The following is an 11,968-nucleotide window of genomic DNA, read 5'->3' on the forward strand; positions in this document are numbered from 1 at the left end:
GGTGGGGTCCGTTTGGAGGTGGCGGAAATGACGGCGGATGATACGCTGTATATGGAGGTTGGTGGGGTGGTAGGTGAGGACCAGTGGGGTTCTGTCCTGGTGGCGATTGGAGGGGCGGGGCTCAAGGGCGGAGGAGCGGGAAGTGGAGGAGATGCGGTGGAGGGCATCGTCGATCACGTCTGGGGGGATATTACGGTCTTTGAAGGTGCATGTGAGGGGGAGAGAGAGAGTGAGTGTGTGTGTGTCAGAGTGTATAGTGTAGTGGGGTCACATGTGTGACATGAACTCAAGGTCCCAGTTGAGGCCATCCTCATGGGTACTGAATTTGGGTATCACACTCACACACACACACACACACACACTGTCACACACATGCACACACATTCTTACATACACACATTCTTAAACACACTCACTCACTCACACACACACACTCTCTCTCTCTAACACACACTCACACAGTGCATGTGCGTGCGTACACACACTCCTATATCTTATAGTCTTATAGTCTAACTAGTTATGGTATTCTGACCCGCAGTCAATATCAATGATCATAGTGTACTGGGTCAGTTTCAGTTTGAATGTCGAATATATATCTGCATTATAATCTGCTGTGGGATACCAAGTGTACAGTTTATGATGTTGGGGCCACGCGTGTGGAGCTTAATGTTTGTGAAATTGCCGACTATCTATCAGCGCATCTTCATTTATCTACAGAGAAGAAAATAAGTGGAACAAAGCAACACACACCTCGAACAGAGTCCTTCCCAGTTACTCCGAGATGTGTTTACTGCAACCAAAGCTGTAAGTTTCTTACTGTACAAAGTGCTCTTCAGTTTAGTTGTAATGTTGGCCGCTGTTTCACATAACCATGTGTGGAACCTTTTGATCTTGTACATTACATGATTCACATGACCTCCTTAGCTTAGGATTTTAAAGTCTCAGTAATAATTTGAAAGGAATTTACAGGGCTTTTTTTTATCTTGTGGCTTTTTGGCGTAATTTGAAGCAAAACTATTTCTCAAATTATCCAATCCAGTCCAAAGGGGAATGTTGTTGGGATTCTAATCCTAAATACCAGGCTAATGCACTGGGCGACATGGTGGCTCAGTGGTTAGCACTGCTGCCTCACAGCACCAGGGACCCGAGTTTGATTCCAGCTTCGGGCGACTGTCTGTGTGGAGTTTGCACGTTCTTGCTGTGTCTGCGTGGGTTTCATCCAGATGCTCCAGTTTCCTCCCACAGTCCAAGGATGTGCTGGTTAGGTGCATTAAGCGTGGGACATTACCCCGTAGTGTCCGCGGATGTGCAGGGTAGCCATGGGGAATGTAGTGTTACACAGATCGAGTAGGGGGTTGGGATACTCTTTGGGGGGGTTGGTGTTGGACTTGATGGCCTGATTCCACATTGTAGGGATCCATAGAACCATAGAGTTATCGAATCTGACACATGGGTTCAAATCCCACCACAGCAGCTGATGGAATTTAAATTAAATAAAATCGAACTGGAATTGAAACTTGTCTCCATAATAGTGACCATGCAACATCTGTTTCGTTAATGCCCGGTTGCTCAGTGGTTAGCACTGCTGCCTCACAGCGCCAGGGTCCCAGGTTCGATTCCAGCCTTGGGTGACTGTCTGTGTGGAGTTTGCAGATTCTGCCCGTGTCTGTGTGGGTTTCCTCCGGGTGCTCCTGTTACCTCTCTCAGTCACAAAGATGTGCAGGTTAGCTGGACTGGCCATGCTAAATTGCCCGTAGTGTTAGGTGCATTTGTCAGAGGGGGGTGGGTTACTCTTCAGAGGGTCAGTGTGGGCTTGTTGGGCTGGAGGACCTGTTTCCACACTGTGGGGAATCTAATCTAATCTCGAAGGGAAAAAAAATCTCTTCTCTGTATCCAGTCCAGCTGGTGGGTGATTCCAGATCCGCAGCGTTGCAGCAATTTTCAACTTCCTCCTGAAATGGCCTCACAAAGGAACAGGCAGGAATGGGCAATAAATGCTATCATTGGCAACTTCCCACCAAAGGGAGTGGTGAATCGATGGAATTCATTGCCACAAAAGGCTATGGAGGCCTGGCCATTGAGTATATTTAAAACAGAGATCGATAAGTTCTTGACTGCCAAAGGGGATGAAAGGTTATGGAGAGAAAGTGGGAGAATGGGGTTTGAAAAACCTATCTGCCATGATCGAATGGCGGAGGAGAGTTGATGGCCATATGGCCTAATTTCTGCTCCTGTGGTCTTATAGTCCTACTGTTCCAAAAATCCAGTTTCTGGATAATATTTCCCACAGAGACACTGGCAAATTTCGGGTGTACCATGTTAAACAGCCTAGGATTACACTACACTGGAGAATCAGCTTTAACTACGTACAAGAAGCAGACTACATTCAGTAACTATTGTCCAGGAAACACTTGAAACTGACTTGGGCTGAACGAGTGATAAACAATCTCATTTGGAGGAACGTGGAACTGAATTTGTGTGCTGGGACCTCCACTGTTTACTTTCTGTTAAAATGACTTGGGTGACTTTGGCGCTGTGCCTGCCAAATGTGCTGATGGGATAAAGTTAGGCAAGTAAAGTTCTGAAGAAGACATCAGGAGACTTAAAAAAAAACAGAAATAGATAGGTTTAAGTGTTTGAGCAAAAATCTGGCAAAAGGAGAATAACGCGGTGGAAACATGAAATTATCCAATTTGGCAGCAATAGTTTAAAATAAATATAGTCGGTTCTGCTATAACGTGTGTTTCTTCAACGCGAATTGGCTTTAATGCAGTTGAAATTTTTAGATCATTATTTGTCGAATGCAAACTTTCCTATTTGTAGAATATAGTGTATTCTCTATAACACGATTCTAGCTCCAATAGTTTAAATGGCTATTGCATGATTTTCTTATAATGCAAGATTGCACGAGTACAGAAATATCGTGTTATATTGGAACCAACTGTATTATCTAAGTGTTGAGAGATTGCAGAGCTCTGAGATGCAGAGGGATCTGGGTGTCCTAGTGCATGAATCACAAAAGGCAGATACAGAAAGTAATTAGGAGAGCTAATAGGATGTTATCCTTTATTGTGAGGGGAATTAAATATGCAAGTGGGAGATTATGCTACAGGCCATTGATGAGACTACATCTAAATTGTGCAGGCCAGGTTGCCCACTTATAGAAAGGGTTTTATTATTATTAAACTATTGTGTGCAAGTTTGCTCACCTTACTGAAGGAAGGATGTAATTGTGTTGGAAAGAGTTAAGAGAAGGTTTATCAGACTAATAGCTGGAATGGGCAAGTTGTCTTAAAGGGTGTATCATCCACACCCCCTTTCTGGTTGGGGATGGATGCAAATGTGTCAGCCTTGTCTGTTGCAGGGTGGGGCTTTCCATTTATTGAGAATGAACCAGCTTGTGGAGCATCCTTCTCCTGTGAATTGTTTAGCTTTCCACCTCTGTTCATGTCTGTAGACCAGCAGAGCTTCAGTCTGATCAGTTAGTGATGGGATCACTCGGCTCTGTCTGATGCATGGTGCTTCTGTATTTGGGCTGCAGGGAGTCCGATTTGGAGCCTTCACCTGATTGGCACCTCATTTTTGGGGTGTGCTTAGTGCTACTCCTGGCATGCCCTCCTGCACTCTCCGTTTGACCAGGTTTGATCCCCTGAGCTGACGGTAATGGGAGAGTGGGGAGTCAGGCCAGGAGATTCCAGATTCCAGTTGAAGACAATCCTGCTACTGCTGGGGGCCCACAGTGAGTGGTCTTGAGTTGCTGAATCTGTGCAATGTCTGTTCCATTTCGCATGGTGATAGCACCACACGGTGAAGGTATCCTCCATAAGAAAACAGGACGTTACTTCCACAATGACTGTGCAATGATCTCTCCTATCATCATTGATAGATGCATCTGTGGCAAGCAGATGGGTGACGATGAGGTCAAGTGTGTCTCTCCCTCTTATTGGTTCCTTCACCATCTCCTGCAGACCCAGCCTGACAGCTGTGTCCTTTAGGACTCGGTAAGGGTTGTACCAAGTCTGTCTTGAGGCCACCACCCCCCCTCCTCTCCCCGACCCAGAGTACGTTCTGAACCCTTGCCACCCTCCGTGCTTCTCCCAGTGGCGTTCAGCATTGAGACGTTCTCCTTCATCAGGTAAGGCAGATACTAATGTGCAGGAGGTTTCCTTGCACCGAGAGCTATAGTATGACAGATGGAAAGAGCCTGTGAGCTGGGTTTCAGACTAAATGTTGAAGACATAGAGGACAACTGTGCCACAACCTCGCCTCCATCTGCCCGAAAGCGAGGAACCCAGGGCTGCTGCTGGTGATCGCTGTTGGACGGAGTGCGTTATAATTCTGTGACTGTTCCAGATCGTTGCTTGACCAGCCGTGGAGACAGCTCTCCCCATTTCGGCACAGGCCCCGGATGTTACAAAGGAGGGCCAACCTTGCAGGGGTCAGTGAGGCTTGAGTTGCTTTTGGGTCCTAGATTGATATCAGGTGGCCCACCCAGTTTCATCCCAACGTGGGAGCGATTTTGATACAGCCGGGTGGCCCCTCAAGGCCACATCAGAAGCCAAAAAAGAGCCAACCACCTTACCGTGGGTTTGGAGTCACGGGCAGGTGAGACAGAGTAGCAATGGCAGATTTCCCTCTGTAGTATTAATGAACCAGATTGTGTCTGTATGTGTTTTCAAACAAGATTACTTATAAAATTTCACCATCTGTCATGGTGGGTTTCAAACCCACGTGCCCAGAATATTGGGGCTCTGAATTACTAGTCCAGTGACAATTCCTGTCTGTATCCCACTCCTCCAATTCAGTCTCACTTTGAAAAGGGAGGTGATACTGCAAGTTTTATATAAATCAGACTGTATATATCTCAGTCAGAAAAATATCAGTCCACTTCGAATCATAGAGTCATAGAGATATACAGCATGGACATGTACAACCCTTCGGTCCAACCCGTCCATGCCGACCAGATATCCCAACCCAATCTAGTCCCACCTGCCAGCACCCGGCCCATATCCCTCCAAACCCTTCCTATTCATATACCCATCCAAATGCCTCTTAAATGGTGCAATTGTACCAGCCTTCACCGCATCCTGTGGCAGCTCATTCCACACATGTACCACCCTCTGTGTGAAAAAGTTGCCCCTTAGGTTTATATCTTTCCCCTCTCACCCTAAACCTATGCCCTTTAGTTCTGGACTCCCCAACCTCAGGGAAAAGACTTCTTGATTTATTGCAAACAAAACTTACTCAGACAAAAATGTAAAGATTACTGACAAAATGCAACTGTTATACTCTTTACGAATATTCTTTTTGAGAAAGAACACACACACACACAGACCCCAAGTCAAAATTTGGCGTAAAATGTCAAAGATCTGTCGAGGCAGCATGGTGGCTCAGTGGTTAGCACTGCTGCCTCACAGCACCAAGGACCCGGGTTCGATTCCACCCTTGGGCGACTGTCTGTGTGGAGTTTGCACGTTCTCCCCGTGTCTGCGTGGGTTTCCTCCAAAGAAGTGTAGGTTAGGTGAATTGGCCATGCTAAATAACCCATTGTGTTCCGGGATGTGATGGTTAGGCATATTAGTCAGGGGAAACGTAGAGTAATAGGGTAAGGGAATGGGTCTGGGTGAATTACTCTTCAGAGGATCGGTGTGGACTTGTTGGGCCAAATGGCCTGTTTCCACATTGTAGGGATTCTATGATTCAAAGTGACAGTTAAATTTAGGAAAAAAAGTGTTATTCACAGATTATCCGGACGCTATTCCGTAGCTAAAGTCACTTTGCACACAAGCTATTGGCATTGGGATTTCTCCTGGATCAGGAATGGCTGGCTGAAACTTGTCTATCTGGAGACAGTGGCATCAGATTGCCAGTTCTCCACTTGGAGTGAGGAAGTTTCCCAGGGAGATGACAATATTCAAACTTCGTGTTTTCAGAGAAAAGGGAGCAGGAGTTGGTTGGAGGGAGGAGAGGGGTAAGGGTTGTGTGCAGTTGGTGTGCAAAGTCGGTTGCTGTGGACAAGTTATTTCTCTGAATGGCTGTGTTTAAGTCCATTAGCCTTTATTTCCCACCAGCTGCCTGGGTCATGTGAGCTCTCTCTGAAAGTAGGGTGGGGATGGGTCAGGGTGGGATACTCTTTGGAGGGTTGGTGTGGACTTGTTGGGCCAAGTTACCTGTTTCCATGCTGTAGGGATTCTATGTTTCTGAAAGTGACTCCACCCAAGAAACTAGTTGGCACCAAATGTTTGGTTTTGCCAAGTGTATTTATGTTAAGATGTCAAATCAATTATACAATAACTTGGATCACTATTGTCATGACAATTTGTGCAATATTTTAAACTATTTTTTTGAAATCAGTTAATGCCTGTCATATTAGAATCCAAGGGAATGGCTTGATCGCTGCATTGAGTACAGGAGTTGGGAGGTTATGTTGTGGCTGTACAGGGCATTGGTTAGGCCACTTTTGGAATATTGCGTACAATTCTGGTCTCCCTCTTATAGGAAGGATGCGAGGGATGTTGAAAAGGTTCAGAAAAGATTTACAAGGATGTTGCCAAGCTTGGAGGGTTTGAGCTACTGGGAGAGGCTTGGGCTGTTTTCCCTGGAGCGTCAGAGGATGACTTTATAGCCGTTTATAACATCATGAGGGGCATGGATAGGGTAAATAGACAAGGTCTTTTCCCTGGGGTGAGGGGGTCCAGAACAAGAGGGCACAGGTTTAGCATGGGAGGGGAAAGATTTAAAAGTGACCTAAGGGCCAACGTTTTCACACAGAGGGTGGTACGTGTATGGAATGAGCTGCCAGAGGAAGTGGTGGAGGCTGGTACAATTATAACATTTAAAAGATATCTGGGTGGGTCTATGAATAGGAAAGGTTTGGAGGTAAATGGACCAAGTCTAGATTGGGTTGGGATATCTGGTCGGCATGGACGGGTTGGGCCGAAGGGTCTGTTTCCATGCTGTAGATCTCCATGACTGTTAAGAAGAATTTCTTAGCTGAGTATATGTTATTGAGACCTGGATAATAAATGGATCTATTTTCTGTTTCTCAGGTATGCCTCCTCGTCCTGCCGATATCTGTTCTGCACAGCAGAGGCCTATGCCTCAAGAAGCTTCGAATGTGTGCCAATGTCTGGGTGTGTCTTTTTCCAAATGATAGTGAACAATGCTTTGAATGGGAGGTGGCTAAGCAGTGAGCGCTGGGAGATAAGCCTTCAGCACAGGCTTCTATCTCGCCAATTCATGGGCATCTCCTGGGTAGGCTTTGGAGGTCACACCGTGCATTGTGTTTGAGTTCAGTGGACCTGTAACGAGGTTCTGATTCTGGGATTTGAGGGACGCGGGTATGAGCCTCTAAAGGTCAGCAACACAGCCAGCACCAAGCGTCTTGGGGCTACGCCTGCTCCAATTTCCCGCGTCCTGTGTGCTGTCACTAAACTGGGCAAAAGCAGCGCTAGCCCAGTGTTTCCAGACTTTGCAATCTTCCTGTACATTCCTTGCCTTGGGGTAATCTCTCTGAGTCAGTAGGTTGGAAAGTCAGGCCCTCCCCAAGCTCGGGTGAAAAATCCGTTCTGGTGAAAGTATTTACCGATTAATATATTAAGTCAACTTGGGTGCTTTTTTTTGTTGTTAAATTCACTCATGAAATGTGACCGTCAGGGCTGGACCAGCATGCCTTGCTCGTCCCTAGTTGCCCTTGAGAAGGTGTTGGCCTAATATTGTGGAGACCATTCGGGAAGGAGCTCCAGGGTTTTGACCCAACGACAGTGAAGGAACGGCGATATGTTTCCAAGTCTGGATGGTGAGTGGCTTGGAAGGGAACTTGCAGCTCCCATGTACCTGCTGGCCTTGCCCTTCTCGATGGACGTAGGTTTGGAAGGTGCAGTGTATCCTGTAGGCAGTCCGCAGTGCCTGCTACATGGGGGCAGAGGGCGTGAATGTTGGAGGCGGTGAATGGAGTGCCTCTGATTGGCTGGCGGTACGAAACTAGGATGGGGCACCACCTCCTGGTGCCCGCACCCTGGAGAAAGGTTCACCATGGGGGTTGTCACTGGCACACGATTCCACCTGTTACATGTCTGTAACCTGTTCTGACGACCTTTCAGAGGGAGTTATATTTAATATTACAGTGTAACTGTGGTGGAAATTCTAATTTGGATTTTCTTTTTCAGCTTCATTATGTCCTCAGCAGCCGGTGCAAGATTCAGGAAGAAATGGTAATTATAACCCAGTGCTTAGCTTTGCACAGAGTTATTGCTTATAAACAGAAATTTGGAAATGCAGAACATGGGCAAGAGAATAATCGTGGCATCGGTTTTATGACTGTGCTTTCCAGGCTCCTCCTGATGTGACACCTGATTTAATCTTGGCCAGTGACACCCCTGTTTTAAGGTCATCCCTGTACAGGTGAGGTCTGCCACTGGCAGGTACGGAGACCAGTAGATCCTGTTTTTTAAATAAAAGAATTCCCCAAATTAGCACTGTGGCGTGAGCCATCAAAGTTCCACATCTTGGTAAATTCTGACTTCAGTTCAGACCCCAGACCTTGGAAATTAAAATGTAGCATATTAAGTGGGTTTTGAAAGTTCTCCTCCTTCCCTTCAAGTCCGTTTTTGACCTCTCTGTTCCTGAAATATCCCCCAACCCTGCAAGCTTCCTAGATGTTCACACTCATCGTATTTTCGTTACATGAGAATCCTACTTTGATTGGCTCCTCTGTTGGTGGCCGTGCGTTTAGTTACCTGGGCCCTAAGGTCTGCCGTACCCTCGCTGCCCTTCTTTAGAACTCTCCTTAGAAACGATCTCGTTTACCATCATTTGGACACTTGCCCTAATATCACCATTATGTGGCTTAGTGTCAAGTTTTACCTTAAAAACCCTCCTCTGAGGTGCTATGAGAAAATTGATTAGCTGCATTACTCAGGTGGCACGGTGGCTCAGTGGTTGGCACTGCTGCCTCACAGCGCCAGGGATCTGGCTTCGGTTCCACCCTCAGGCGACTGTCTTTGTAGAGTTTGCACATACTGCCCGTGTCTGTGTGGGTTTCCCCCTGCAGTCCAGAGATGTGCAGTTTAGGTGGTTGGCCCATGGGAAATTTGGAGTTAAGGGGATGGGATGTAGGTCTGGATGCTGACCTTCAGAGGGTCAGTAAGGGCTGGATGCTGCCACGCTGTAGGGATTCTGTAAGTCTCCTTATAAATGCAAGTTGTTTTTACTTAAAAGAAATTGTACTACAATTACTGACAAGATGTATTTATGCAGTACACTCCACAATGTAATCTGAGTATAAACATTTATACAATTCTAACATTGGTTAACGTTTTCAGCCATGGCAGATTCTGCATGTCCGAAGCCTCCAGACCAAGACACTTCAAACCGATGTCCAGGTTGTTCTCATTTAATGGAAAAGAATGTTTAATTTAATCAATAATGTACTCAGAGCTGATTAATAGACATGAGAATGTTATTTAACTCCAGTCAAGTGTAATGTTAAAGCACAGTACTGTGACCTTTCCCAGAATAATCCTTCATTTAGTTTATACTATGCTATTTCAACCATCTGCAAGTTTTAAACAGTTCCCTAATCCAGTTAATGTCAGCTGCTTTGCTCTATTTTATTATAAATCTATACGTAAGCAGAAAGCCAATTCTTTGCAAAGTAAATAAGTTCAAACTCGATATCTTTTTAAAACATAAACAGCCATTTAGAGAAACAGGGGGGGGGGATTGGATTTTAAACAAACACAGAGTGCTGGAGAAAGATCTGGCAGCAAATGGAGAGAAAAAGCTGGAAGGAAGGATGTGGAGGCTTTTGGAGAGAGGGCAGAAGAGGTTTTACTGGGATGCTGCATGGATTGGAGAGTATGAACTATCGGGAGAGGCTCGAAAAACTCAGGTTGTTTTCTCTAGAGCAGCAGAGGCTGAGGAGACACTTGGTAGAAATCTATAAAATTATGAGATACATAGATAGTGTTGACGGTCAGAATCTTTTTTCCCCAGAGTTGCAATGACTAGAACTAAGGAGCATGCATTTAAGGTGAGAGGGGGAAAGTTCAAAGTAGATGTGGGGGGCAAGTCTTTTACACAGAGAGGGGTAGGAATATCCCTGGAGCATGGGAGGCTGAGGGTTACCATATAGTGGTTTATAAAATCATGAGGGGCATGGATAAGGTGAAGAGACAAGGTTTTTTCCATGGGATGGGAGAGTCCAAAATTGGAGGGGCATAGGTTTAAAGTGAGAGGGGAAGCATTTAAAAGGGACCTAAGGGGCAACATTTTCACACAGAGGGTGGTGCGTGTATGGAATGAGCTGCCAAAGGAAGTGGTGGAGGCTGGTACAATTGCAGCATTTAGAAGGCATCTGGAAGGGTATATGAATAGGAAGGGTTTGGAGGGATATGGGCCAAATGCTGGCAGGTGGGACTAGATTGATTTAGGATATCTGGTTGGCATGGACGAGTTGGACTGAAGGGTCTGTTTCAGTGCTGTCCATCTCTATGGCTCTATGGAATATGCTGCCAGAGGTGGTGGTGGAGGCATATACGATAGGAGCGTTTAAGGGACTTTTAGATAAACACATGAATAAGCAAGGAATGGAGGGGTATGGACCAAGGGCAGGCAGAGGGGGTTAGCTTTATTTGGCATCATGCTCGGCACAACATTGTGGGTCGAAGGGCCTGTTCCTGTGCTGTACAGCTCTATGTTCTAAGTAGGTGCTGCCAGGCCTGATGCATTCCTCCAGCATCTCCGTGTTTGTTTCAGAGTTCCAGCATCTGCAGCATTTTGATTTTGTAAGTATGTTGGGATCGACCTGTTCAGAGATGGTATTACACACCTCTGATGAGGAGGTTAGGATGATTTCAGTTGAAAGAAAAGAAGATTGAGACGTTTTGAGCATATTTTGAAATGAGTGACCATGTGACGCAGCCGGTATTGATTCAGTCACCTTTTGGACACCACACCTGATTTTCATTTCCATACTTTCAGTCGATAATAGGCATTGGAGGCAGTAACACCCATTGACTGTGTTAGGGCGTGTTGTGACCTTCTTCACTGAGACTTGAGCCACCCAATGCTAATATAAAATTACATCATTTTATTTATTACGTATTTGAGAAGTTGGTACCACTATTACAGAGATAGTGCTGTAGAGCTTTTACAGTGTGGAAGAGGCCCTTCGGCCCATTGATTCCATGCCAGTTGTCAGGCATCCGTCCATCTATTCTATTCTCATTACCCACCCTTGGCCCATAGTCTTGTCAGCACATTTTGAGTGCTCATTTAATTAGTTCTTAAATGTCTTTTGGGTTCCTTCCTCTACCATGGCTTTTAGACAATGGGGTCCAGATGCCCCCCCACCCTCTGGGTGGGGGAAAGGTCCTCAAGGCCCTTCCATACCTCCAGCTCCTTAACTTGAATGGTTATCGATCTCTCTATCAGGGGGAAAGATTTCTGTCCATCTATCCTGTGTCTGCTCCTCAGAACTATGCCCCAGTCAGCTGTCACCCTCTCTGTCTCTCTCTCTCTCCCTCCCTCTCTCTCTCCACCTCCTTTACTTGAAGGAAAACAGACCCTCCCTATCTAGTGTGTCTACATGTCATTCCTGGTGAATTTCCTCTGCACCCATTCCAGTGCGAACACATCCTTCTGCTGATCAGAACTTCACACAGTACTCCAGCTGTGGCCTGACTAATGTTATAGACAGCTCGGTCATCACCTCCTTGCTGTTGGAGTTAGAAACTGTGCACACATGTCTGAGCCGGTAGCTTCCTCAGAGCAAACTGAGACCATGCCACTTGATTTATTCCAGCATTTTGCCTCCCGTGATGTAGACATGACATATAAGGCTGGGTTTCAACCTGTGTGAGGCCAAATTCAGTTTAAGTGTCAGAGTTGGTACTTTCCTCAGGAAACAGTGAATCTCTGGAACACAGCACTGTCCCAGTGCGGGAAGGGGGAACACGCTGCACTG

The 11,968-nt window shown here is 46.0% G+C and overlaps 1 protein-coding gene across 2 annotated transcripts in view; it reads left to right on the forward strand.

Annotated features, from left to right (window-relative positions):
• Positions 1 to 11,968, forward strand: part of LOC122560489 (uncharacterized protein C16orf96-like) — a 101,740-nt gene that overhangs the window by 78,462 nt on the left and 11,310 nt on the right. Inside the window, exons 16-19 of one of the 2 annotated variants that reach the window (XM_043711137.1) lie at positions 718 to 804; positions 7,050 to 7,133; positions 8,169 to 8,213; positions 9,324 to 9,383. In XM_043711137.1, coding sequence (XP_043567072.1) covers positions 718 to 804; positions 7,050 to 7,133; positions 8,169 to 8,213; positions 9,324 to 9,383 — 276 coding nt within the window. The remainder of the gene's footprint in view (positions 1 to 717; positions 805 to 7,049; positions 7,134 to 8,168; positions 8,214 to 9,323; positions 9,384 to 11,968) is intronic. The other variant, XM_043711138.1, reaches the window with a different exon arrangement.

This window comes from Chiloscyllium plagiosum, chromosome 21, assembly GCF_004010195.1.
Source record: "Chiloscyllium plagiosum isolate BGI_BamShark_2017 chromosome 21, ASM401019v2, whole genome shotgun sequence".
NCBI lineage: Eukaryota > Metazoa > Chordata > Chondrichthyes > Orectolobiformes > Hemiscylliidae > Chiloscyllium > Chiloscyllium plagiosum.